This window comes from Eptatretus burgeri, chromosome 5, assembly GCF_056783735.1.
Source record: "Eptatretus burgeri isolate ZD-2024b chromosome 5, Ebu_testis_v1, whole genome shotgun sequence".
Lineage (NCBI taxonomy): Eukaryota > Metazoa > Chordata > Myxini > Myxiniformes > Myxinidae > Eptatretus > Eptatretus burgeri.
In genome coordinates this window covers 1,117,636-1,143,993 of record NC_140965.1, presented here as the reverse complement: position 1 = coordinate 1,143,993, position 26,358 = coordinate 1,117,636, and the positions used below count along the sequence as shown (strand labels likewise).

Sequence of the window (26,358 nt, the reverse complement as noted above, 5' to 3'; positions counted from 1 at the left end):
AACGGCCTTCATGCCCGCCTGCAGGCATCGGCCCATGTTCTGCGTCTCCCCCCGGAGCTTTTTCGTTTCTTCCTTCATGTTTGTTTCCATTCCGTTCATTTGTTGTGTATTCGCATCCAATTTTTGTGTATTCGCATCCATCTTTTCGTTCATGCCTTTTATTTCGTTTTTCATATTCGCATCCATTTTTTCGATCATTTTCGCATTCATCTTTTCGTTCATTGCCGCCAGCATGGCGCATAGCTGGGCCATGTCGGATGCACTCAGCTGAGCCGTTTCGGCAAGGGTTGGGGAAGGGTTTTGGTGGAGAGGGGGGGGGGAGGTGTCATACACTGCGGCCGCTGCCGCACCCATTTCGGGCTCTGGGTTCAGTTGGGCGAGTCCGTGTTCCTGCACAATCAACATTTCCTGCACGGGGATTCCATCCTGGACCATGGACTCTACATTATTACACATATACATTTCTAATACCCCCGGCTCCCGCTCGCCTTGAGACGCCATCTTGCTTCTCGTGAAGGGTTAATTTAGCTCGCTCGTAATTTGGAGGGAATCGGGGGTCGCTTCTCTCACCCCTGGACCGATTCCCGTGAATTTCGCTGGAGACAGGAGAGCCCGTTGTCCCGTTCTCCAATACCAGTGCCGCGAGGAGGGCGATGAATTTGAATTTGTATCGCACGACCTGACACCAGTGTTGCAGATTCGCGCCCGCCGGCGTGCTGACGGCCACGTAACTCGAATCGCGGCACGTCGCCCACCGGACGGACAATCCAGTCGTGACCCTCTCGGACTAACGCCGGGAACCAGTCACGGGTGGACCTTTCGGTCTCACCGCGATCGAGCCAATCAGCCCCCGCGTGGGATAGGGTTGCTCGCCGAATTCGACCTACCTAAGTACCCACGCGGAGGGTAGACCGGGCGATCGCACCTCGCCGCAGGTCGACTTCGGACACGGGCCACTTAAGCGACCCATTCCGTACTATCAGAATAACCGAGTGGTGTTATCATCGACCTCGACGGTTCGATTAATTATCGGGTGTACTCAGCCCACTACCAACCCTTTGCGTGAAGCAAGATGAGGATTCAAAGAAAGAAATGACGAAGCGAAGCGGGAAACAGTTCAACAATAAAGCACATTTATTCGCGACGAACGGAAAGCACACAGATTCAATTCCACCAAAAGCACACAAAAAAAACACAATTCCATTCACACAAAAAGCAAATATAAAAGCGAAAACAATGCAGAGCTAATACCGACTACGAGCACACGGCAACACTTATACAATTCTACTTCACAGACGGCGCCGACAACACATACCCAAAACCAAGGAAAAGAAATACCCCCAATAATGAGGCGGGCCTGAGGCCGAGACCGGGTCGCGCCTACCCGTCTGGTGATGAGACGTGGAGCGGCGATGGCGCCTCAAATCCGCGGGCATCGCAGACAGTGTCTGGCAGGGGGTGGGAAAGGGGGCCCCCTTGGTCGCACTATCTCAGCGCGGGGGGAAACAGGAGGGGGTTGTTGATGCTCGGGGTATAGAGGATCTTTATTGTCCCTGGTGTGCGTCTCCACCTCGGCCAGGACGCGCTGCCGGCCTCCCTCGGGCGTGCAGCTCCTGGCACCGACGCGAGCACCCCCTCGTCTGCCTTCGCCGCTGCCGCCTCTCCGCCTCTGGACTCTCCACCCTGGACTCTTCTTTGGGCTCTCCTCGTTCGACTCTCTTCAGCTTCTCCAGCTACTGCAGGCTTCGGGCTCCAGACTTCCACACGCGGCTCTGACTGACGAACACCGTCCTTTTATCCCCCCGTAGCTTCGCCTTTGACCCCCTCCCTTTGACCTTTCACCTCGCTCCCCATTGGCCCGAGAAAAAGTGGGCGTGAAGGCTTTTTGATCCACAAATTTGCATATATCGATCGTCCTGGAGGCGGGGCCAATTCGCCCCTCGCTCACCGATTGGACGGCAAAAAGTGGGCGTGTGTCGTTTTTGATCCGTTTTTGAAGCACAAAATCCGTGATGTTGTACACGCTGTTCGACGCGCGCTCTGCATGAGTCCAACACCGGTACCCACAGCGGGGCAAGAACGGTGGCGATGCTACGGTTGCGAGGTGTGACGGGAAGGTCGTGGCGGTTGTGGTGAAGCGGTGGTTGTGGTTGTGGTGGTAATCATGGCGGTTGGTCCAAAATAAAGATAGCAAAAGAAAAACGGCTATCCTGAAGAGTCGCAGCACGTATAAATGACATGTATTCCCACTAGACAACGGGTTTGGGCCTAACTACACATGCACTTACCGAGATACCTCACCTAGGGGACCTGAATGGTGGTTTGCGAATTTGGTAACCACAACACTACCCCCTTCCCTTTTTACAGACTCGTCCCGAGTCGTCAATTTTTCGTGTGCCATCATGTGTAGTTTTCCCCTAGTACATTTTACCTACGGATCCCTGAGTGCGACATTCATGGTATTCGTGTCCCCAAAATAAATAACCTGAGGGCTGCGTAACTACCTAAACAAACTCACTCACACGGACGACTTAAATAAAATTGCCGGCGCTAGACAGACATGCCGGGGGGCGCACTCATATGTACAGTACATCTTAACCTTAACTTACAAATTTTACACTAAACCATGGCCCAGGATCAATGAACTCTGCAAAAAGAAAGCAGTTAGCAGGGAGCCAGGCTGCCCGCATGCAGTCTCTGGCTCAAAACAATGCAGGTGACAGGGAACGTGGCTGGCTGCTCACACGCAGTCCAAGGCCTTCCCTTTTGAACTGAACGCAGTGAACCACAACGGTGCTTGGGCTGCACAACGCAGTCTCCGTGCCAGCTCAAGTGGCACACGCAATGAGCACAACGAATGGATGCATGAACGGTTTGAACTGAATGCAGTGAACCACAACGGTGCATGGGCTGCACAAACGCAGTCTCCGTGCCAGCTCAAGTGGCACACGCAATGAGCACAACGAATGGATGCATGGACACAAACACGGTGCACGGGCCGCCACTGCAGGCCCGTGTTGTAGCTGCCAACAGGGCAGTTGTCGCAGCTTGCAAACTGTTGCCTTGATCCTGGCGCACATGGAAATTAACAGGGGGGGCAAAGCAAAAATTGAACGGGGCTGGTGAACAGGGGCAGTGGGCATGGCATGGCAAAGGTGCAGGCAACACAGCCCGCAGAAGAAGGCCGCTGCAGGCAAACACAGCCCGCAGAACCAGGCCGTTGCAGGCAAACACAGCCGGCAGATGAACTGGCCGGCACAGGCCTTGAAGAAAAACAGCCAGCAGATGAACTGGCCGGCACAGGCCTTGCAGCACAGCAGCTGCAGATGAAGTTGGCCGGCCTCCGCCTTGAAGCAAAACACGGCCAGCCGATGAAGTTGGCCAGCCTTTGCCGTTCAGTGGAGGTTGGTGGAGGGAGTGCGGTGGTGCTGGCCACTTGGAAGGCGGGCTCGGACCTACCTACCTGTCTCCCTCCCACCTATCGCCTTTGCCTGTCACTGTACATACCCACTCCCTTAATTTGTCAAACCCCAATTTAGCCCCAACTTATTTTTTTGTTGTTTTTATTTTTACTTCCCCACTATAAATCGTCCCCTAACCCCCTTTATCGTCCTTGTTCGGCTAACCTATCCTGTCACCTAGCCTACTCCCAACCCCTACGTTCCCTTCCCGGAGGGGAACAAGGGAGAGCTAACGTCCTGTGTCGAGGCCCAACGAAGCCTCAGAATGGCCTCCCCAGAGTTCGGCGATCTAACCCAAAGTGGGTCCAGCGGCCCACAACGACAGCGAGGGGATGGATGGTGCGGAGGGGTACATCTCCTAATCTACCCTAACCATTTAACTGTTAAACTACCCCGGGGCTTTCAACAAGCGCCTCTCGCTTAAACTATTGGTTCTAACAACCCAGATTCCCGTCGCCTGTGTTGGTGTCCTTACAATTTCGGGCCTCGCCCCCCAATTTTCTCTCCGTGCCCTCACATGGTCTCCTGGCTGGGACACGTGGCTCCCTTTGGCAGGCACGACCCTCTGCCGAATCTCCCGCTATGGCACCCCCGGGCACTACACTGCCTCCGAGTCTACCAGCTCCCTAACACCAGGGAGTTCCCCCTATGGCACCTCCCCTGAAACGCACACGTGGCAGGCCGGCCTCCCGGGCCCCTTTCCGAGGGTCACCCGTGCCCACAACACTGCCCACGCGGCTAATGGCGCCCCGGGCCCCCGCACCAAGCAGGCGCACCCGTGCCCACTACGCTATCCCGGCCCCCCATGGGCCCTTGGCCTACCACGGCCGACTAGCCTGGTGCCCGGGGTACCCACTCAGCGATACTCACCTTTCGCAGCCACGCTCCCAAGCCCGTCAACAGGGCTCCTGCACCCCTCCAAATGGGTCTCGAGCCTACATTCCCACCAACAACAAAACGACCTCCATTTTTCAATTTGACTAACCCAGCTAACTTACTTTATACTGACCCCGGGGTCCCTTGGGCGGGAGTCACTCCTCCCCCCAATCACTCATCGCACCATGCATTCCCCATTCACTCCACACACACAGACCCGCTGGCCTCACTCACTCACCATGTCTCCACATCATAACTCACCAACTCTTCAACACACACACCGCTGAACTCTGCCATCCTCCTAACTACATCCCCTAACTAACTCGTGCTCCCACGTCGTCCCTTAAACTATAGCACGTTCCTTTTAACACTACGTAGCTCAACTACGTCCCCGCTACACATTCACCAGTCTGTCACGGTCTCCAAATCATCTCATTTTATTTCCCAACCTAAAGCTCACTAAATCCCTCTAACTAATCCATTCCACGGACTCCATGAGGACTTACCCCTGCCCCATGAAGTCGGTCGAACTAAGCTAACCCTTCCCCCTAACTAGTTTCCATCCTGTGCCCAGGGTAAGGGGGTCTTCCACCCCTTTCCCAGGAATCCTTTGCACCCGAAAGTGAGGCTTGCCCCTTTTTTTTTTTTCATGCGCAGCACCTGCGCGGCAACTCAGAGCTCGCGCACTTTGCACCTGCCCGTGACGTCATGCAGCTGCACGTGTTCCTCGTCCCTCCTTGGACGGGACCATCCGGCAGAGATACCCCTCCTGCCGGATTCCAACCCCACGTGCAGCCATGGCGTCACCGTGCGCATAAAAAAAAAACAAGCCACACGTCTCGAGGGGTTCCCCACGCGAACACATGTGCTTTGCCCGTTGGAGCTTAACACACACGATCGCGTGGAGAACCCGTCCGGTCCAAATCCATTTACCTGCCTAAACTTTGTCCGTCCGCGGGATCGGCAAATCCACCGCGTGCGTTTCCGGACCGGGACTTCACTCTCGCAAGCGAGCACGTGGCGGTCTCGTGCGTTGCACAGCACGAACCTCGTGCTCACTGCTGGGTGAACCCGGCACGGTCCTCGAAACAACTACAGCCGCTACTCGGCTTTCTTTCCTTACATGTCGTCGTCGTCGCCATTCCACACACGCATACCTGCGTGTTTCGACGCACACAGTCCACTCCATCACATTCACACCGGGAGACGCGGCTGCGTGCTCCCGCATGCCAACCGACATCTCCCTCACATACCGCTCTCTCACACACACGGTCTCCCTTGCACACAGCGACCTTGCACACGGCCGTTCACTCACGCGTGCGGGGGCACTCACCCGCGGTGCCTCACTCGCACTCCGTTCCTCATCCACACACGCGGGGGCACTCAACCGCGGTGTCTCATCCACACACCGTGCCTCATCCACACACGCGAGGGCACTCACCCGCGGTGCCTCATTCACACACACGGCGACACTCACACACGGTGCATCTTCCACACACGGTGCCTCACCCACACACGCGGGGGAACTAACCCGCGGTGCCTCACTCACACTCCGTGCCTCATCCACACACGGCGTGCTGGGAAGCACGCACTCTGGCACCATCGCCACCACACCACTCACACATGGTGCCTCACTCATACTGGCCGTTTCACTCACACACACGGCCTCACTCACACACGGTGCCCCATCCACACCTGGCGTGCTGGGAAGCACGCACTCTGGCACCATCGCCACCACACCACTCACACACGGGGTCGCTTCCACACACGGGGACGCACTCACACCTTGCACCACACACACAGGGACAACCACACTGGGGATTCGTGTCCCCACAAGGGTCTCCGGGGCCTCTACACCCCCCAAGCTCTCCGTGCACCCGTCCACAGCACCCGTCCCCTCAACCTCGCGAAGCACGACCGAACTCACCTGGTCGTGATCCGCCTCAAGGGGGCATACTCCCTCCCCTCGTTCCTGGAGGAGGCCATCCAGGTGCTCGCACTGGGTCTCCACCCAGTCCGCCAGCTCACCCTCACTATCCTCCACTACCTCCGTGTGTGTGTGCGCGTCACTTACCCCGTCCTCACCGTGCAGTCTCTCCTCTATCATTCCCTTCCCGGCTACCGTCACTGCCAACTCTTCACCCTTTACCTCCCTTGTCTCAACTATTATTTCCTTTGTCACGGCCTTCATGCCCGCCTGCAGGCATCGGCCCATGTTCTGCGTCTCCCCCCGGAGCTTTTTCGTTTCTTCCTTCATGTTTGTTTCCATTTTAGTTTTCATGCGTTTTATTTCGTTTGTGAATGTATCCATCTTTTCGTTCATGCCTTGTGTATTCGCATCCATTCTTTCGATCATTTGTTTGTTCATGCCTTTCATTTCGTTTTTCATTTCATTTGTCATTGCCGCATTCATTTGTGCCAGCATGGTGAATAGCTGGGCCATGTCGGATGCACTCAGCTGAGCCGTTTCGGCAAGGGTTGGGGAAGGGTTTTGGTGGAGAGGGGGGGGGAGGTGTCATACACTGCGGCCGCTGCCGCACCCATTTCGGGCTCTGGGTTCAGTTGGGCGAGTCCGTGTTCCTGCACAATCAACATTTCCCGCTCGGGGATTCCATCCTGGACCATGGATTCTACATTACTACACATATACATTTCTAATACCCCCGGCTCCCGCTCGCCTTGAGACGCCATCTTGCTTCTCGTGAAGGGTTAATTTGCTCGCTCGTAATTTGGAGGGAATCGGGGGTCGCTTCTCTCACCCCTGGACCGATTCCCGTGAATTTAGCCGGAGACAGGAGAGCCTGTTGTCCCGCTCTCCAATACCAGTGCCGCGAGGAGGGCGATGAATTTGTATCGCACGACCTGACACCAGTGTTGCGGTTTTCGCGCCCGCCGGCGTGCTGACGGCCACGTAACTCGAATCGCGGCACGTCGCCCACCGGACGGACAATCCAGTCGTGACCCTCTCGGACTAACGCCGGGAACCAGTCACGGGTGGACCTTTCGGTCTCACCGCGATCGAGCCAATCAGCCCCCGCGTGGGATAGGGTTGCTCGCCAAATTCGACCTACCTAAGTACCCACGCGGAGGGTAGACCGGGCGATCGCACCTCGCCGCAGGTAGACTTCGGACACGGGCCACTTAAGCGACCCGTTCCGTACTATCAGAATAACCGAGCGGTGTTATCGTCGACCTCGACGGTTCGATTAATTATCGGGCGTACTCAGCCCACTACCAACCCTTTACGTGAAGCAAGATGAGGGTTCAATGGGGGAAAAGACGAAGCGAAGCGGGAGAACAGTTCAACAATAAAGCACATTTATTCGCGGCACACGGGAAGCACACAAATACAATTCCACCAAAAGCACACAAAAAAAAGAAAACACAATTCCATTTACACAAAAAGCAAATATAAAAGCGAAAACAATGCAGAGCTAATACCGACTACCGAGCACACGGCAACACTTATACAATTCTACCTCACAGACGGCGCCGACAACACATACCCAAAACCAAGGAAAAGAAATACCCTCAAGGATGAGGCGGGCCTGAGGCCGAGACCGAGTCGCGCCTACCCGTCTGGTGATGAGACGCGGAGCGGCGATGGCGCCTCACTCCGCGGGCCTCGCGGACAGTGCCTGGCAGGGGGGTGGGAAAAGGGGCCCCCTTGGTCGCACTATCTCAGCGCGGGGGGGAAACAGGAGGGGGTTGTTGATGCTCGGGGTATAGAGGATCTTTATTACCCCTGGTGTGCGTCTCCACCTCGGCCAGGACGCGCTGCCGGCCTCCCTCGGGCGTGCAGCTCCTGGCACCGAGGCGAGCACCCCCTCGTCTGCCTTCGCCGCTGCCGCCTCTCCGCCTCTGGACTCTCCACCCTGGACTCTTCTTTGGGCTCTCCTCGTTCGACTCTCTTCAGCTTCTCCAGCTACTGCAGGCTTCGGGCTCCAGACTTCCACACTCTTCTCACTCTCTGACTGACGAACACCGTCCTTTTATCCCCCCGTAGCTTCGCCTTTGACCCCCTCTCTTCGACCTTTCACCTCGCTCCCCATTGGCCCGAGAAAAAGTGGGCGTGAAGGCTTTTTGATCCACAAATTTGCATATATCGATCGTTCTGGAGGCGGGGCCAAATCGCCCCTCGCTCACCGATTGGACGGCAAAAAGTGGGCGTGTGTCGTTTTTGATCCGTTTTTGAAGCACAAAATCCGTGATTTTGTAAATGCTGTTCAACGTGCGCCCTGCACGAGTCCAACACCGGTACCCACAGCGGGGCAAGAACGGTGGCGATGCTACGGTTGCGAGGTGTGACGTGAAGGTCGTGGCGGTTGTGGTGAAGCGGTGGTTGTGGTTGTTGGTTGATGTTGTGGTTGTGGTGGTAATCATGGCGGTTGGTCCAAAATAAAGATAGTAAAAGAAAAACGGCTATCCTGAAGAGTCGCAGCTCGCATAAATGACATGTATTCCCACTAGACAACGGGTTTGGGCCTAACTACACATGCACTTACCGAGATACCTCACCTCGGGGACCTGAATGGTGGTTTGCGAATTTGGTAACCACAACAATATATATATGTATATATGTGTATATATATATATATATATATATATATATATATATATATATATATATATATATATATATGTATGTATATATATGTATATATGTATGTATGTATATATGTATGTATATATATATATGTATATATATATATGTATGTATATATATATATATATATGTATGTATATATATATATATATATGTATGTATATATATATATATATATATATGTATGTATATATATATATATATATGTATGTATATATATATATATATATATATATATGTATGTATATATATATATATATATGTATGTATATATATATATATATGTATGTATATATATGTATATATGTATGTATGTATATATGTATGTATATATATATATGTATATATGTATGTATATATATATATGTATATACATTCAGTAATCCCCTGCTATATCGCGGTTCCCCTATTGCGCCCCCGGTTCATCGCGGGTTTTCCCTTGAAACATAACTTATTTTTTCTGCGGGTTACACCGAAATATCGCGGTAATAATACATAAAATATGAACTATTTAAGCAATAAATTATAACGTGTGTTGCTCGACTAGTCACACAAAGCACGAGAGAAAGTTTCGCTTGTGAACTTCGAATATTTTCTACGTTTTTTCTCCAAGCCCTAAGATGCCGCCCAAATGCCCTGCACCTTCTAAGGCTTCTGGCAAGAAACCGAAGCGCCAGAGGAAGGTCCTGACACTCCAGGAGAAGGTTAAATTGTTCGATATATGCTTCGGGAAGGAAAACGGTTTGCCGCGGTTGGACGAGCATAGCCAAACCGACCAGACCAGACAAGTCTATCTCCGGCACCTCGAACCCGATCATTGCCAAGCCGACCAGACCAGACGAGTCGATCTCTGGCACCTCGAACCCAATCATTGCCAAGCCGACCAGACCAGATGAGTCTTTCTCTGGCACCTCAAACCCGATCATTGCCAAGCCGACCAGACGAGTCAATTTTTTGGGGAGGCATCCATTCATCGCAGATTTTCACTTTTCGCAGGGGGTATGGAACGTAACCCCCGCAATAAACGGGGGATGACTGTATTTACATATATATATATATGTATGTATGTATGTATATATGTATATGTATATTATATGTCTGTGAATGTATGAGGTCCGTCTGAAAAGTAACGCGACTGAATTCACACAAATTTTATTCCAAGAAATATATTGAAATCACAGCTTGTCCCCTTCAAAATAGTTTTCCTCCAGTCTCACACACTTGTCCATCCTCTTCTTCCACGCTTCGATGCACCCCTGGAAGGCTTCTTCTGGAATCCTCCAGAACTCGGTCATCACGGCCCTTTTGATGGCCTCCACATCAGGAAATCGGGTCCCCTTGATCACCCCCTTGAGCTTGGGGAATCGGAAAAAATCACAAGGGGCCAAGTCTGGCGAATACTGGGGTTGCTCAAGAGTTGGCACGTTCCTCTCCGCCAGAAACTGTTGGATGCTCCGGGCACTGTGGGCAGGGGCGTTATCATGGTGGAGCACCCAGGTATTGTTGTCCCACTGATCCCTCCTCTTGTCCCAGACTGATCTTATGAGGCGCGGGAGGATCTCCTTGCACACGTATTGATTCACTGTTTGACCCTGTGGTAGAAACTCGAAGTGGACGATGCCCTTGATGTAAAAAAACGCGATGAGCATCAACTTGACCTTCGACTTCGACTTCGACATCCTTACTTTCTTTGGTCCTGGTGATGCCGGACTTTTCCATTGATGACTCTGCCATTTGGTCTTGGGATGGTTTTCGAATATCCACGATTCATCGCCGGTAATTACTCTCCCGAGCAGGTTTGGATCGTCCTTGAGGCGCTTGATAATGTCTTGACAGACAGTGACTCTTTGCTGTTTCTGGTCCTTGGACAACAGCTTGGGGACCATCTTTGCACACACCTTGTGCATTTCGAGATTTTCAGTGATGATGCTCCAGACATTGTCGTTGTCGATGGAAAGTTCCTCAGCAATCATCTGCATCTGCATGCACTATCTGCTTCACACGCTCGATGTTGTCCGCCGTTCTGCTCGTTGAAGGTCTTCCAGATCATGGATCGTCTTCAACCTCCTCCCGTCCCTCTTTGAACCTCTTTTGCCATTCAAATGCACGTGTTCGTGGCATCATTTCTTCCCCGTAGACTTGCTGCAGCATTGCGAAGGATTTGGAAGGTGTTTTGCCAAGCTTGGCAAGAAACTTCAGATTAGCTCTCTGCTCACGACTCAAAACACGACGACTCGGACTAGACAACGTGTAAAGCACGACCTGTAAAAAAAATCACACAATGAGCGCAGTTAACCATCACCAATTATATATATATATATATATATATATATATATATATATATATATATATATATATATATATATATATATATCTATATAGCTGGAATGTTGCGAAAGACTGTGACGCAACCCGTTCATTCAAGTTGTGTAAGTGGAGTACACAGCAGGCTCAGCCCCGTTACCTTTTCGATGGACCTCATACGTGTATGTATATATTTTTGTATATGTGTATGTATATATGTTGTTTTTTTACAATACACATGGATGTTTTATGTGTTGCGACCCACAAGTTTATTGGTCACTGGATGAAGTGTATTAAGTTGAGAAGGGTGGTGATTGTATGGAGAATGTTGGTGATTATGATTAAGGGTCGTAACACAACGTTTTTCATCATGATTAAAATTGACGCGTCAGTGAAGCGTCGGTCACACACCCGTTAAAAGAAGATTGAGGTTATCGCGTTTTACAACTCTTGTAAGAACCAGGACCAGACATGTAAGAAATTCGGATTTAACAAGAGCACTTTGTTGTGAATGGTGAAGAAGATAGGGAGCGGGAGACTGGCCTTTTTCCCCGGACATGGAAAAGGAACTTGTGGAGTTTAATATGTGCTCGAGGACTGAAAGCGTATTTTGTATTTGTTTCCGAGGTGAGGACAATTACAATTGCAAAGATGTAAAAACTGACGTCGATGCAGTCAATCTGATGAACATATTTGTCATTATAAGCACATATCATGGATTTTTGAATGCGTATTAGCACATATGGAAAGAAAGTGCATATGTCAAGCTTTTTGAATATAAGTGCACAAAGAAAACCAGAAAAAGAGCAATCAGAAATGGCAGACCCTCGCCAGGACTTGTTTTGTGTGGTGTTTGTGTACTGGTGTGTTACTTAATTAATTGGAGACATAATTAGATCTGCCAATTCATAACTACTGGCAGTGATGACCGGGAACCAAGATGTCCCGCTTTGATGCAACCCCACTTTTATCGGACACTTCACCCTGACCCATGACGTTTATTAATATTCAATTTAATTCAGAATGGGATTAAAATAAATTTGATTCAAATCAAATAGAAGACCAAATATGTAAAGTCTGCTATGGAGACCAAATATGGAGTACTGCTCTCCCCTCTGGGCTGGTGCTCCTGCCTCCCACCTTTCTCGACTTCACGCTGTCGAAACCAGGGCTTTTAAGATCATTGGCATCTCCCGCAATGAAGCTGAGTCTTTGGGCCTCTCACTCAATCACCGCAGGTTGGTCGGTGGTCTTTCTGTCTTCTACCGACTCCTCTCCAGCCTTGCCCCCCCTGCTCTCTCTGTGATTTGTCCCAACCACATTTCCACAGGGCGCTCAAGGTCCGCCAACAACCCCCTTCTGGTAAAACTACCAAAATCACGAATCACTGCTCATCTTCACTCTTTCATTCCTCTTTTTTCCCGCCTTTGGAATAAACTTCCTCACTCTATTCTTTCCCATTCTTCCCTCCAGGCTTTCAAAACAGCTGTTCACCACCACCTCTTATCTTCCCCCATCCAAATCCTCGAACTTTTCTACCCCCGATAATCCACCCAAGCCCACTTCCTTCAATTCTCCTGCTTTCCTTCCTGAAAGTCCCTTTAATGTCCATCTTCCCCTCGCCATGTTCCCCGTCCCATCCCCATCCCTCTCCCTTCCACAGTTCACCTGTGTCTGTTCCCCAATGTTTTGTCCCTTCCACTCCCGCCCCTCTTGTCTCATGCCTCCTTGCTGTGAGTTGTGTGTTAGCTCTCATACGAGCCTCGACCAAGGTATACAAAAAAAAAAAAAAAAAAAAAAAAGTCCTCCATTGGAGTAAGAATGAACCCAAACAAGCAAAAAGCAAAGATGAAATTATCAGGAGGAATCTGGATAGGATTCCCATTTCAGCTGCTACTCCTCTTCCCTCAAACCCATCCAGGCACAGCCAAGTGAGCCTTATTCAAAATAAATAAATAAGTAAATATCAAAAAGTTCCCAGATCAAAAAAAAATCAAATAATTCTGGCTGCCAGACCAGGCATCCGATCAGGTTGAAATTAAATATATGTAGTTGCTTGCCTTCAAAGCAGGCAAGCAACTGCAGATCAATTGTTGACTGTAAATTTCAACCTGAGGCACAAGCAGCCAGTTCTATCAAAAATGGTCTGCCGAGAACTCCTCAGAGTGGGATACCATAGTCGGGTTGCCCTACACAAACTGCTTATCACACCTGGCAATCAATGCACATTTTCGAGTCCATTGGTGCAAAGAGCACAGGCAATGGACTACTGGTTGGGATTCTCGGGTCCTGAGTTTGAGCCCAATCGGTCGCTGAATTAACATCAGGTGGGGTTGACTCAGCCTGTCATCTTTCCGAGGTCAGTGAAATGAGCACCATTGTACTGGTAATAGGAGCATTGCATCAGCGGCATCGCCACATCCCCAACCAATGATGCAACCAGCAGTCACAAGTCTGCACAAAAGCGTGAGTGTGAGTGAATCGACTACCGAGCAGTGGAGAAATGTGATATTGTCAGATTAATCATCCTTCACCATGTTCTTGACAAACAGATGAGTGCACTTGTAGCGCCAACCTAAATAACTCTACAATCCCGAGTGCTTGTTTCCAACAGTGAAGGGTTCTGATGATTCTGTGATGTTGTGGGGCACATTTTCCTGGCATGGTTTGGGTGCGGTCGTTCCTTTGGAAGGCAAGGTAGTGAGTGATCATCTTCACCCCATGTTGCAGCAGTTCTTTCTTGCCGGGAGGGCTGTCTTCCAGGATGGCAATGCCCCCATCCACAGAGCAGGTGTGGTCATCCAATGGTTTAGTGAGCATGACACTGATGTTATCCATATGTCTTGGACTTCTCAGTCACCAGATGTGAACTCAATCGAGCATTTATGGGATATTCTGGAACAACGCCTGAGACAAAGGTTTTTTTTTTTAAACCTCTATCAAACAGGTGTGAGTTGATTGACGTTCTCATGGAAGAGTGGTGCCGCATCCCTCCTGCAGAATTCCAGATGCTGTTGGACTCTACCACGGTGCATACAGTCCGTACTGCCGTATTGGCCACTTGTGGTGGCCCAACACCCTATTAAGTGACTTTACATTGGTGTTTTTATTTAAGTCCACTACGTGTGTGTGTGTGTGTGTGTGTGTGTGTGTGTGTGTGTGTGTGTGTGTGTGTGTGTGTGTGTGTGTGCGTGCGTGCGTGCGTGCGTGCGTGCGTGCGCGCGCGCGCTCATCAGATGCACCTTCTGACTGTTGTGGTGAGCATCGCCACGGATTATGTCTCATACGGTAAAACCGCATAATCCGCACAGAAGTGCTCGTCACACTCAACATTTTTCGATATGTGTGTGCGTGTATATATATATATATATATATATATATATATATATATATATATATATATATATATATATATATATATATATATATCTATATGTATGTATATATATATATGTGTCTGTATGTATATATATATATATATGTATGTATATATATATATATATATATATATATATATATGTATGTATATATATATATATATATATATATATATATATAAATATAAAATTTATTTTTTCTGCGCTGCGTTGGAACCTAATATATAAGCTCTGTGTTCAGAAGGGATTGACAAACAGATTTTATGAACATAGTAATATTCCAAGGCACCTTCTAAAAATAAATATGGCCTGGTCAAATGTGAAGTTACTATTGGTTTATTGAGCAGATAGCAAGTGTGCAGTTCACTCTTTTCCGAGAAAAGTTCTTCCTGCAGGAGAGTGTAATTATCAGATGAAATGCATCGACAGTCCTCGTAATGTATCTTTCCAAAATATGGTTTTAACTTATTTTTTGAATTGCTATGTCACTCGTCGTCCAAGAGATGGCGAGAATTCATTGTTTAAAAAGATAAAACAAAAAATTTAAATCTTCGCCATCCTCTAACTATTAATACGAACATTAAAAAAAAAACTTGCCCACGGCTTATTAATCACCCTCGTCAGAGAAGAGGGTATTGCATTTGGGTCTGTTTATTTGTCTGTCTGTCTGTTTGTTTGTCCACACAGAATGTGAGTGTGTACGAATTACATTAGACCCTTAAGAACCATAAGACCCTTTAAGATCCCCAAAACCTTTTAAACCCTTAAGACCCCTTGACCCCTAAAACCCTCATAGCTCTAAGACCCATTATGATCTCAAAGACCCTCAATACTCTTTCGATGCTGAATACCCTTTGAGACCCTCAAGACCCTTTATACCCCCAAGACACTTGAGAACCCGAAGACGCTGTCGACCGTGTAAACTCTGTAGACCCCGTTACACCCTTTAGAAGCCTTAGACCTCTTAGACACTTTAGATCCTCTTAGATCCTTTGTAACCCCAAAGACCCTAATAACCCTTTGACTTTTGGACCCTTTTTATATGTTTTAGGATCATTTAAACCCCTTCAGACAATTCAGACCCTTGAGACCTTGAATTGCAACCTTTGGACCACTTCGACCACTTCGACCATTTAGACCCATTTTGACCTTTTTCACACTTCTTCAGACCTATTGACCTTTCCACCTTTCAACATTGAGACCTGCAGACCTTCAAACCTTTGACCTTCACACATTTACAACTAGACCATTTAGAACTTTCATTTGAAATCAATGACCTTTCATGTCATACATCCTTCCATTTGTTTGTCCACACAGAATACACCACACCAAACAAGTCCTGGTGAGGGTCTGCAATCTCTGATTGCTCTTTGTTGTTGTGTTTTAAAAAAAAAAAATCTTGATTGGGAAGTTTCATGAATGGTCTAAATAAAGTCGAATATGATTGAAAAGTGTGATTTCAAATATCCGTATCAAGTTGAAATTACCTACCTTTTCAGAACAGCGGTGGTGTTGGCGGAAGACAAGCTTCCGGAAATATGCACCATTTTGAAAGCCATATCACAAAGACAGATTGAAGACATGCAGAGACAGGTATGTTTTGCTTCAACATTTCAATCTATATTTTTAGGGCTGAGATTCTTCAAACGGTTTTGCCCTTTTGCTTGCAGATATAAAATGCATTTTCTTTTTTACCTGTGAAAACCTCCTGTAAATCCCATCCATTCACATGTTGCCCCTTCACTTTGAGAAGGTGATTGTCAATTGCTGTCTCATGGGGCACACAACCTCTGACACTTAGCACTTTAAAATCCTCTGGCATGAGCCATACCCACAGATAAGGAATAAAATGTGCACCCTCAACCTGATGGCCCCTCCGCGATTCTCCATCGATCACATTGGCGGAACATGAAAGGACGAGCCTGCCCTGCAGGCTTTGCCAGCTCTCAGGGCTGATCGAGAGGAAAACTCTGCATCATGGGTGGAGGGTGTCAGAAACCCACATGCCTCGTCTCGGGGCCTGTTCCTTTCTCTTTACTACTACTTCTTCACTTTAATTTTTCTTTGTGGTTGCAATCCCAATGCAGTCTGCATAAATGCAGCCCCATGGACGCAATCACCATTTGTTTAAATGGGATTTCGTGAGCAGGAAATTGCATTGTGTCAACTTTGTTTTAAGGGATTTCCTGGTTGATTTAACCTGGTGGATTTGTTTAAATTTCAAACAGCTGAGGATTAATTGGATTGCTTTTATTATTATGATCGCACAAAAATGCTGAGATTGGAAATTTGATAACATCAGAGATTACTGTTGCCCTGGGGGAGGGTTGGGGGGGTGCTTAAAAGGGAGAGTGCTTAAAAGGGGGTGTTTTTGTAACCATTATCCAGCTGATGTGAGTAAATGCTCATCTGGCATTTTTATTATTTTTCTTGTGCATGCAGTTCATGTGAGTTGATAAATAATTCTGGGAAATTTTTTGAACTTGATTTGCATTAAACTCACTCTTTCATTACCCACCTACACTCTTTCATTACTCGCCTTCACTCTTGCATTCCTCTTTTTTTCCCGCCTCTGGAACAAACTCTCACACTCTTCGATCACACTCTTCTCTCCAGGTCTTCAAAACAGCTGTTCACCACCATCTCTTATCTTCCCCCATCTCATTCTGCGATGTTTTATACCCCCGTTAATCCACCCCAAACCCACCCTCTTCAAATTCCCTGCTTTCCTTCCTGAAAGTCCCTGTAGTGTCCATCTTGTTCACCCCATGTACCCCGCCTCATCCTTCTCCCTTCCACAGATCTCCTAATGTCTCTGTTCCCCACAATTTTGTGCTTCCCTCTCCTGTCCTTCTCGTCTCCTGCCTTGTTATGTTTCTGTTTATTAGCTGTTACACGAGCCTCAACTTGGTGGACAAAAAACATATTATCAACTTTCTTTTTTGATTGCCTTTGCTTTGCTCATAGCACATTGTATCACCGAGTATGTTGTCATTTCAGACGGCCCATTCATTAGTTGACTGTCCTGTCTTATAGCACTTGCTTGTGGATGTTGAGAACCCCACCTTTTGCATAAAAAAGAAAGAAAAAGAAAGCAGACTGATACTGTCGAATTCACATTTTCTCCCTGGCTGAGGCCTGCTTTGATAACACCCTGCAACAAGGTGGTGATCTGGCGTGTGCGTGCGTGCGTGCGTGTGTGTGGTTGTTTGTTATCTCCATAATTTGTGTTTCAGAAGGTTTCTTGTTCTCAGAGTTTTGTTCCGGGGGCTCTTCTCAGGATCGTCACTGAGCCCCGGACAACCTCCAACTTCAGTTCATTTGTAGTAATGTCCCCAGTGATGGGTTGTAGGATCTTTGTGAGGTTATTCTTCATCATTCCCGTTGCTCCAATTATCACAGGTACAATTTCGGATCTTTTCACTTCATTCTTGAGGTTTTGATATTTGTTCATTTTCTTGATTTATCCGTTATTTAGACCAAAATTACTGGGTACTGAAACCTCAATTAGTAATGCTTTCTTTTCCCTTTTTGTATCTGAGTACTATTTCCGGTCACAGTGCTTTGTTTTCTGTGTTCATGCTGGATGGGATAATCAGGTCGTACGTGATCATTATGTCCTTGTTTTCAATAATTGATTTTGGTTCATGTTTCCATGAGTTTTGTGGAACTGGGACATTTAAATTTCTGTGCATGTGCCGGTGGATTACTCCACATACCTTGCTGTGCCTTTGTGTGTACAGCCGTTCTGAGATGAGTTTGTTACATCCTGATTGGAGGTGACTCGTGCTTTCTTTTTCGACCTTGCAGAACCTACACTTGGCTGATTGGTTCAGTCCTGCCATTTCTTTTTTAAAGACAATGGTGTCGTGTCCTTGGTCTTGGGCATTTATTATCCTCACGCTTTTTGAAAAAAAAAATTGGGAATTTTGAAATCGGTTTTGTCTGTCTGTCAGTCACGCTATCTCTTCCTAAACGGTTATTCAAAAGTTCACTAAACTTAGTTGTTATGATCATCTCATGGCAGAAAGGTTCAAGAACAGTATGATTTTTAGCCCTGCCCCTTGGGGCAGCGTCAAAAGGTCAATTACCGAAAATGCAATTAAACATTTTAAACCGTTTTTTTAAAAATGAAACTATACTTTTTATATACAATCACTGCATGAAATTTGGAACGATTTGTTGGATTTGACGCCGGGTTCATACTTCAGGGGGTGGGGACTTGAGTCATGGGGTAAAGTGGGAAATTTTTTTTTCTCCAAATGTGATATTTGGTCACTCCTGGTGGAACTTTTTACCATCTTTCAACTTTGCTTTAGGTGGGAAGCATGGGGATTTGCGATGGCGCGCCATCGACTTCGCTCTACTTATGATCCGTTCTCCGTCCCAGTTGAGCTGACATCATCTTTTGCATTCCAATAAGCCTTATCTGTCTGTCTATGCCCATTCTATCCATCTGTTTGCCTGCATGGAATGGAAATCCTATTTCTGCAGCATTGTGCAGTGTATTTAATGACAGTAGACATCTGATCTATTGCTGTCACCCATGGCATTTTGTTTTTTGAGGTTGTTGTTTCTAAGATCCTGGGTGTCATCAACATTTATTTTTTTACTAGCAAAGTGCCCACCCGATTGGGCAATCTTGTTCCAAGCATGCAAGACGTTCTTCTGATGCATACCTTTTTTGGAGCAGTGTATAGGAAACTGACAGCTCTGTGTGGGCAAAAAAAGAAAAACCCATGACGTTATGTGCATGAAGCAAAAACATACCCACTGCTAATGATTCAAAACACCTCACTGCACTGGAAAACGTGGGGACAGGAATACTGTGCTGTAAATGGTGGAGATTTGTAATACCCTCCTCCACCTGGAGGCGGCACTACACGATACACATTTACATAGAGAATTTGTGTCCCCGACCACCGACAAAGATAAAAACACACCGATACACTAATTGGGGGCATACTGATCCTATGTAGCAAGTCTGGATGGAATCGGCCCACGACTGGAGGAGGAGTAGCATGACAAACAAACAAGACGACGACATCGTGCAGAGCACGATACTTGCAAATTCCATAAAACAAATTTGACCTCAACAATAATGGGTGCTTGAATTCAATGACCAAATATGCAAATCCTCTTCAAATTTCAAGTCAATCGGATGAAAAATGAGGATTTTAGAAATATCACTTAAGTTGTTGACCTTTTGGCCTATGTTGACCTTAATAATAATGGTTAAATTCAGTAAGTTCATATGAAAATCCTTTACAAATTTCAAGTCAATCAGATGAAAAATGAGGATTTTAGAAATACCACCTTAGTTGTTGACCTTGGGCCTATGTTGACCTTTTGGTTGGTGATTGAGGACTTGGGATTGTGTGTACGTGTGGGGCAGGGGTGTTGGGGTCTTGAAGTCACATTTTACATTATGCAAAATTTATTTTGTTCCCAGATAGTCTCGTTTGGCCTTTTGGGTCCTCTGGGTATTTTAGGTCCTCGGAGTCTTTTGGATCCCCTGGGTCTTTTGGTTTTTCGGTGGTTCCTCGAGGTCTTTTGCGTACTCTGTCATTTTGGTATTTTAGGTCTTCAGGGTCCTTTGGGGTCTTTCAGTTATTTGAAGTCTTTTGTGTCTTCTGGATCTTCAGGGTCTTTTCAGTGTTTTGGGTCTTAGGGGTCCTTGGGGTGTTTTGTGGTCTTCAAAGTCTTTGGGGGCTTTTAGGTCTTAGGGATCTTCGGATTTTTGGGGGTCTTTTGGGTCTTCTGGGACTTTTCAATATTTTGGGTCTTTTAGGTATTTTGGGTCTTCTGGGTCTTCGGGGTCTTTTTGGTGTTTTTGGTCTTTTGGGTATTTTAGGTCTTTTGGGTCTTTAAGGTCTTTAAGGGTCTTTGGGGTATTTTTAGTCTTTGATCTTCAGGGTCATTTAGGTCTCTTGGGTCCTCGGGGCCGTTTGCGTCTTTTGGGTTCTCGGGGCGGCGAGAGGGTGTCCTTTGGGTCCTCCGGGTACTTGAGGTGAAGTATTTCACCTTACAATTGTGAGTGACGTCAGCTCAGCTATACAACCAATGTGGGAAGAGTGGATATACATATGTACACGCACACGTACACACATGTACATACATACATACATACATACATACATACTCACAAACACCTGCTTCATTATATATGCCTGGTGTTGGCTTAATGGTTAGGGTGGTAGTCTTGCGATCCTCGGATCCTGAGTTCAAATCCCACTCGGCTGTTGAATTAATACCAGGTGGGGTTGACTGCCTGTCATCCTTCCGAGGTCGGCAAAATGAGTGCCAGCTTGCTGGTATCCTGTGTTGGAGTGGCGACCCGTCCAGGATTGTTCCCAACAGCCAAGGAGACTGCTTAGGCAGCACCAACGCTCTGCACAGAGTATGGTCGCAATGGATGGATGAATGGGTTATATGGAAATTATTTGAGGCATCAGGCCCTGCTCGAAAAGGATTGCTTGTTGTTTGCTGCAAATACTGTATGTTGAAAAGCATAACATGCTCCATGATGCGTCATGGCATGCCCTGATGGCAACAAGCTGGAGAGTCAGTTTTTTTCCAGGGTTCTTGGTTTGTTCATCTGGCTGGTCTTTTGTTTGATAATTTGGTGATTGTAGGTTCAAATCCCAAGCCGACAATGACAAGCACCCCAGTGTATTATCTGTTTTGAGACTACTTCGGTGGCACCAATGACCTGCAAAGGGTATGATACATTGATGGATGGATGGATGGATAGTCCACCAGAGATTGAATCCAGAACTAGGGAGCTAAGGAATGAGCATCAACCTAGCTACATTGCAGCCATTTCTTCTGCCTTCATTCATCTCATCTTTATCTGTTTTTCACCAACCTCGCTTGTCCATCGGACTCGCTAATCGACAATTCCATACATCGCCTCTCCTCTCTCCTCTCGCCTCTCGCCTCTTGCCTATCCCCATTCATTAGCACTCGTGTGACCCGCATTTTGTGCCTGTTAAACTTGCTTCCCAAATGTGCTCAAAGCTCGTGTATCCTGCAAGTCTTCAAGGTATCTGCTAACTGATTTCTGACGTGTCTTCATATCCTGTTCTGCTTCTTTTAGTTTCTCAAGTTTTATCTCTTGCCTACTTAACCCCCATGTATGTCAACTGTAGAATTTACTCCTTTTTTACCATTGCATTTACCAGCGTTTAAGATCTGCCATAAACTTTGTGGGTTTTATGAAAAGATGAAATGAAAGTTTATTTTGACATTGTCCATGCTTATGACTCGATGTCGCATCTGGTCCTTCCCAAAGAGCTGTTTGTCAGGGCATATGAGGTCACCTTTACTCTTGTATATCTATATAAATACCTCTTAATCTACACAAAGAAAAGTGTGTGTGTGTGTGTGTGTGTGTGTGTGTGTGTGTGTGTGTGTGTGTGTGTGTGTGTGTGTGTGTGTGTGTGTGTGTGTGTGTGTGTGTGTGTGTGTGTGTGTGTGTGTGTGTGTGTGTGTGTGTGTGTGTGTGTGTGTGTGTCAGTGAGTGTGTCTCTTCCATAACTATAAAACCGAGCAGCCTGAAACTTTTCATGTACGCAAAGAAAACTAAGGAAGTGCAAGAGTGAAAATTGAGTGTTTGGGTTAATTAAAACACCCCTTTTGAAGACAATTAATGGCCTTAAATATCAGGTCAGGTTAGATCTGTGACCTGCTACAGGTACCATGTAAACCTGTACTAACCTGTTCCATGGTCGGGTTGTCGGCAACGAAACCGTCTCCCCCACCAGGTTTTCTGGTGAGGGGGGTGTTTGGATACGGACACCCAGCAGGATTAAAAACGAAACCCGTCAAAGAGCGGAGGAGCTCCTTGTGAGCCAACGGTAATCCATATCTAGTGCCCAACTGTGTCTGTGGATGTCCTCCTGCAGTTGGGTTACTTGTTATTTGGAGGTTGGTGGCAGGATTTGCACTCCGGCCACCGTAAAACCCTTCATTCTGCAACACACAAAAACGCAAAAAAATCTTAAAGCACACTCTGTGGGAGTACCTCCTGTGCAGCATCCCTTCGCAAGGCAGCTCACCGGATGATGGGATTGGGGCAAAGCTTTCGAGACCCCCAATCTTTGATGATAGGAGGGAAAGCACGGGGTAACATTCCTGGGTCAGATTGCGGGAGAGTGTGTCGGAGTGGTGCTGAGGTGTCGTCCACCAGACGGTGGTCTCCTTGGGTCAACCTGAGGCAGTCCCTTCGGGTGGGTTTCTTGGAATGTCCTATCCCTAAGAGAGGATGTTCTATCCCTTAGAGAGGATGATGACCTCTCTCTGTTATCACCTGAGCTCAAGCATTTGGACATCGGTATTGCAGCACTCTCTGAGGTTCGGAGACCGGATTGCGGTGAGATAATGGTGGGTGGTTACACCTACTATTGGTCTGGTCGCTCTGATGGTTACCATACTCAAGGAGTTGCTGTAGCTGTGTCCAATAAGCTGACTCCAATGATAATTGAGGTAACACCAGACAATGAGCGTATTATGAGATCAAGGATTCGTCACTCCTTAGGTGTCATTTCCCTGGTCTCTGTTTATGCTCCGACTGAGGCGAGTGATCTCACCGTGAAGGATGCATTCTACGCCACACTCGAGTCTGTGGTTGATCAGTGCCCCAGACGAGATACACTTTCAATGCATCGACTGGAACTAACAGGGATGGTTATGAGACATGTGTTTGTCCCCATGGGTCAGGAACTATGAACCAGAATAGCACTAAGTTCCTTGACTTTGCAAGAAGTCATGGACTTTGGGTGGCAGGTTCATGGTTTCAGCGCTCACAAGCTCATCGCTGGACTTGGTATTCCAACGCTGGTGGTGTGGCAAAGGAGATTGACCATGTCCTCGTTGATGGTCGCTTGGGGATGATCCAGAACTGCAGGGTCCACCGGAGTGCTCAGTTCCTCAATACTGACCACCGCCTTGTAGCAACTCGAAACCTGCACCTTAAATCCGGGAGAATGGTACCATCCCAGCCGAGGCTGGATCTTGGCAAGCTCAAGGATGAGAGGGTAGCTGAGGAGTTTGCGAACAGGCTGAGTGGACATTTGAGGGGTCTGGTTGCTTTGAGGGGTCCTGAAGAGTTGTGGAGTGCCTTCAAGACCACCATCCTTGATGTTGTGGGTGGATGTCTTGGAACTCACCGCAGGGCAAAGAATAATTTTGTCTCTCAAGGAACACTGGATACCATTGACCAGAGTCGCAAGGCCAGGCTGAATGGCAGAGCTGAGCTGTTCAGGGAGCTGAGGTGGAAAACTGTATGTGCACTATGGGTGGACAAGGAGGCCTATGTGCGAGGACTCTGTGAGGGGGTAGAGAATCACCTGTGGACAGGTGATTCTCGTCCCGCTTCCAGGGGAATTCGTGCATTGCGTTCATCTAAGCCCATCCCTTGGAGCACTGCAGTTACAGCAGAGAGTGGTAGGCTCTTGACAGAGGAGTCTGAAGTGAAGGCCCACTGGACCGGTTACTTTGAGCGGTTGTACCAGGCTGATCCACCAGCTGTCGAGTTGGACGTCAGGAGGGTTACAGTCCCTGTTGATGACCCTCAAATCAACTGTAGTCCACCTTCACTTGTGGAAACGCATGCTGCAGTGAACCGGTTGAAACGGGGTTAAGCTCCAGGGATCTGTGGCATCCATGCTGAACTTCTCAAGGCTGGTGGAAATGCTGCACTCGTGTCATTGCATGCAGTTTTGTGCTCTGCCTGGAACACAGGCATCATCCCAACTGATTGGAAGAGGGGCCTTGTTGTCCCTTTCTGGAAAGGGAAGGGTGATCGCCAAGACTGCAACAACTACCGAGGGGTGACTCACTCTCAGTGCTGGGCAAAGTCTTTGCTCGGATAATTATTGATAGGGTTCGCCACCATCTGCTTGAGCACCAGCGTTCAGAGCAGTCAGGCTTTATACCAAAGAGGTCAACGATTGACTGTATCCTTGCTCTTCGGGTTCTCACCGAACGCAGGCAAGAGTTTCTGCAGCGGCTGCTTGCAGCCTATGTTGATCTCTGTAAAGCGTTCGATTCAGTGAATCGGAATTCCCCCTGGAGGATTCTTGGTCTTCGTGGGGTGCCACCAAAACTGATCGATCTGATGTCTGAACTCTACTCTGGTACTGAGAGTGCTGAGAAATGTGGTGGTACCATCTCTGACTTATTTCCAGTCGTTACTGGAGTTTGTCAGGGGTGTGTACTGGCCCCCCACACTTTTCAGCAATTGTATGGACTGGATTCTCGGGAGGATGTCGGCGAGATCAAGCTGCGGTGCATCGTTTCGGAATGTCAAGATCTTCCACCTTGATTTCGAAGATGATGCAGTTATCTTTGCGGAGACTTTAGATAGCCTTTTGGGGGCCCTCGGGGTGCTGAATGAGGAGTCGGAGCCGCTGGGATTTACTGTTTCTTGGGTCAAAACGAAGATCCAGGCTCTCAATGACATCTTGGATGCTGCTGTTCTGTCTGTGCCTGTTTGTGTTAAGGATGTTGAGGTCGTGGAGAGATTCACTTTCCTTGGCAGTGATATTCATGTCTCTGCTGGCTGTGAGTCAGACGTCAACAGACGTCTGGTTCAGGCCTGGGGAGTCATGGATTCACTAGATCATGGGGTGTGGCGCTGCCGGTACCTGTGCGGGAGGAAGAAAGTCCGAGTCTTCAGGTTCTTGCTGCTTCCAGTCTTGCTCTATGGATGCTAGACTTGGACTCTGACCAAGGATCTGAGACGGAGACTTAATTCCTTTGGTACCAGGTCTCTTCGGAGAATCCTTGGCTATCGCTGGTCGGATTTTGTGTCCAACGAGCGGTTGCTGAGAGAGTCTCGGATGAGATTTGTTACCTGCATAGTCCATGAGCGTCAGTTGCGGCTGTATGGACATGTGGCTCGTTTTGCTGACGCTGATCCTGCTCACCAGATTCTCTCAGCGAGGGAGTCTCGTGAGTGGAGGAGGCCAATGGGCCAACCACGTGCCTCATGGTTGCAGCAGGTTGGCCGGCATCTCAAGGAAATGGGGATGGGCCTGGCATCTGCCTGGGGGATGGCCAGACAGAGGCCCCTGGAGTACCGGTGAAAAGTGGACGCAGCGACGCGCTGTTCTGGCACATGCTCCCATACCTGACCTGACCTAATGGCCTTATTTTATTATATCCTTCATCAAGCGATGCTCGGCGACCTTGCTGTCTGGGTCTTAAGGCATTTCCTGGGTAACCTTGCTGGTTCTGAAGCAGCCATGTTTTTTGGCCTGCTCAACCATGCCGTGACTTCGAACAGGCCGTAAGTTTCTTAACGATAGTTTTTTTTTCACTTTCCTTACTCATATCGAATGCCTGCTCATCATAGCTACGAATCACTGTGTACATCGCTTTTGTAAGTACTGTAGTCTTCAAATTTGGAGCTTGGAGTGATTTCATGCATTACATCATACAATTTTCCACAATCCACTCTCATGGACTAATTAAAGTATATTATCGAATTATTATTTCGGTTTTGAGGATCGGATATCGTCCTGACTAAATAAGTGTCGAAATCTGTTGTGAAATCTGATAATTTAAAGAAATAACTAGTCTCATCACTAAGGCAATATGCCGATTTACTTTAAGCAAGCAAGGCTATGTTCCCTCCTCCATTGATACACAAGAAAATGTGAAATTTCCAAAACATTAAACTTATCTTTTTCTACTATTTGGAGAATTATACTGAGTGGAAAAAAAAAA

The 26,358-nt window shown here is 47.7% G+C and overlaps 1 protein-coding gene across 2 annotated transcripts in view; it reads left to right on the top strand.

Annotated features, from left to right (window-relative positions):
- Positions 1-16,050: 16,050 nt before the first annotated feature.
- The window catches only part of LOC147025686 (exostosin-2-like), a 127,343-nt gene continuing 117,035 nt past the window's right edge, over positions 16,051-26,358 (top strand). The window contains exons 1-2 of one of the 2 annotated variants that reach the window (XM_085880360.1): positions 16,122-16,218; positions 16,463-24,655. In XM_085880360.1, the coding sequence (XP_085736486.1) occupies positions 23,352-24,269 (918 nt within the window). In that variant the 5' untranslated portion in view covers positions 16,122-16,218; positions 16,463-23,351 and the 3' untranslated portion in view covers positions 24,270-24,655. Of the gene's footprint in view, positions 16,219-16,462; positions 24,656-26,358 lie in introns of those variants that run through there. The other variant, XM_085880359.1, reaches the window with a different exon arrangement.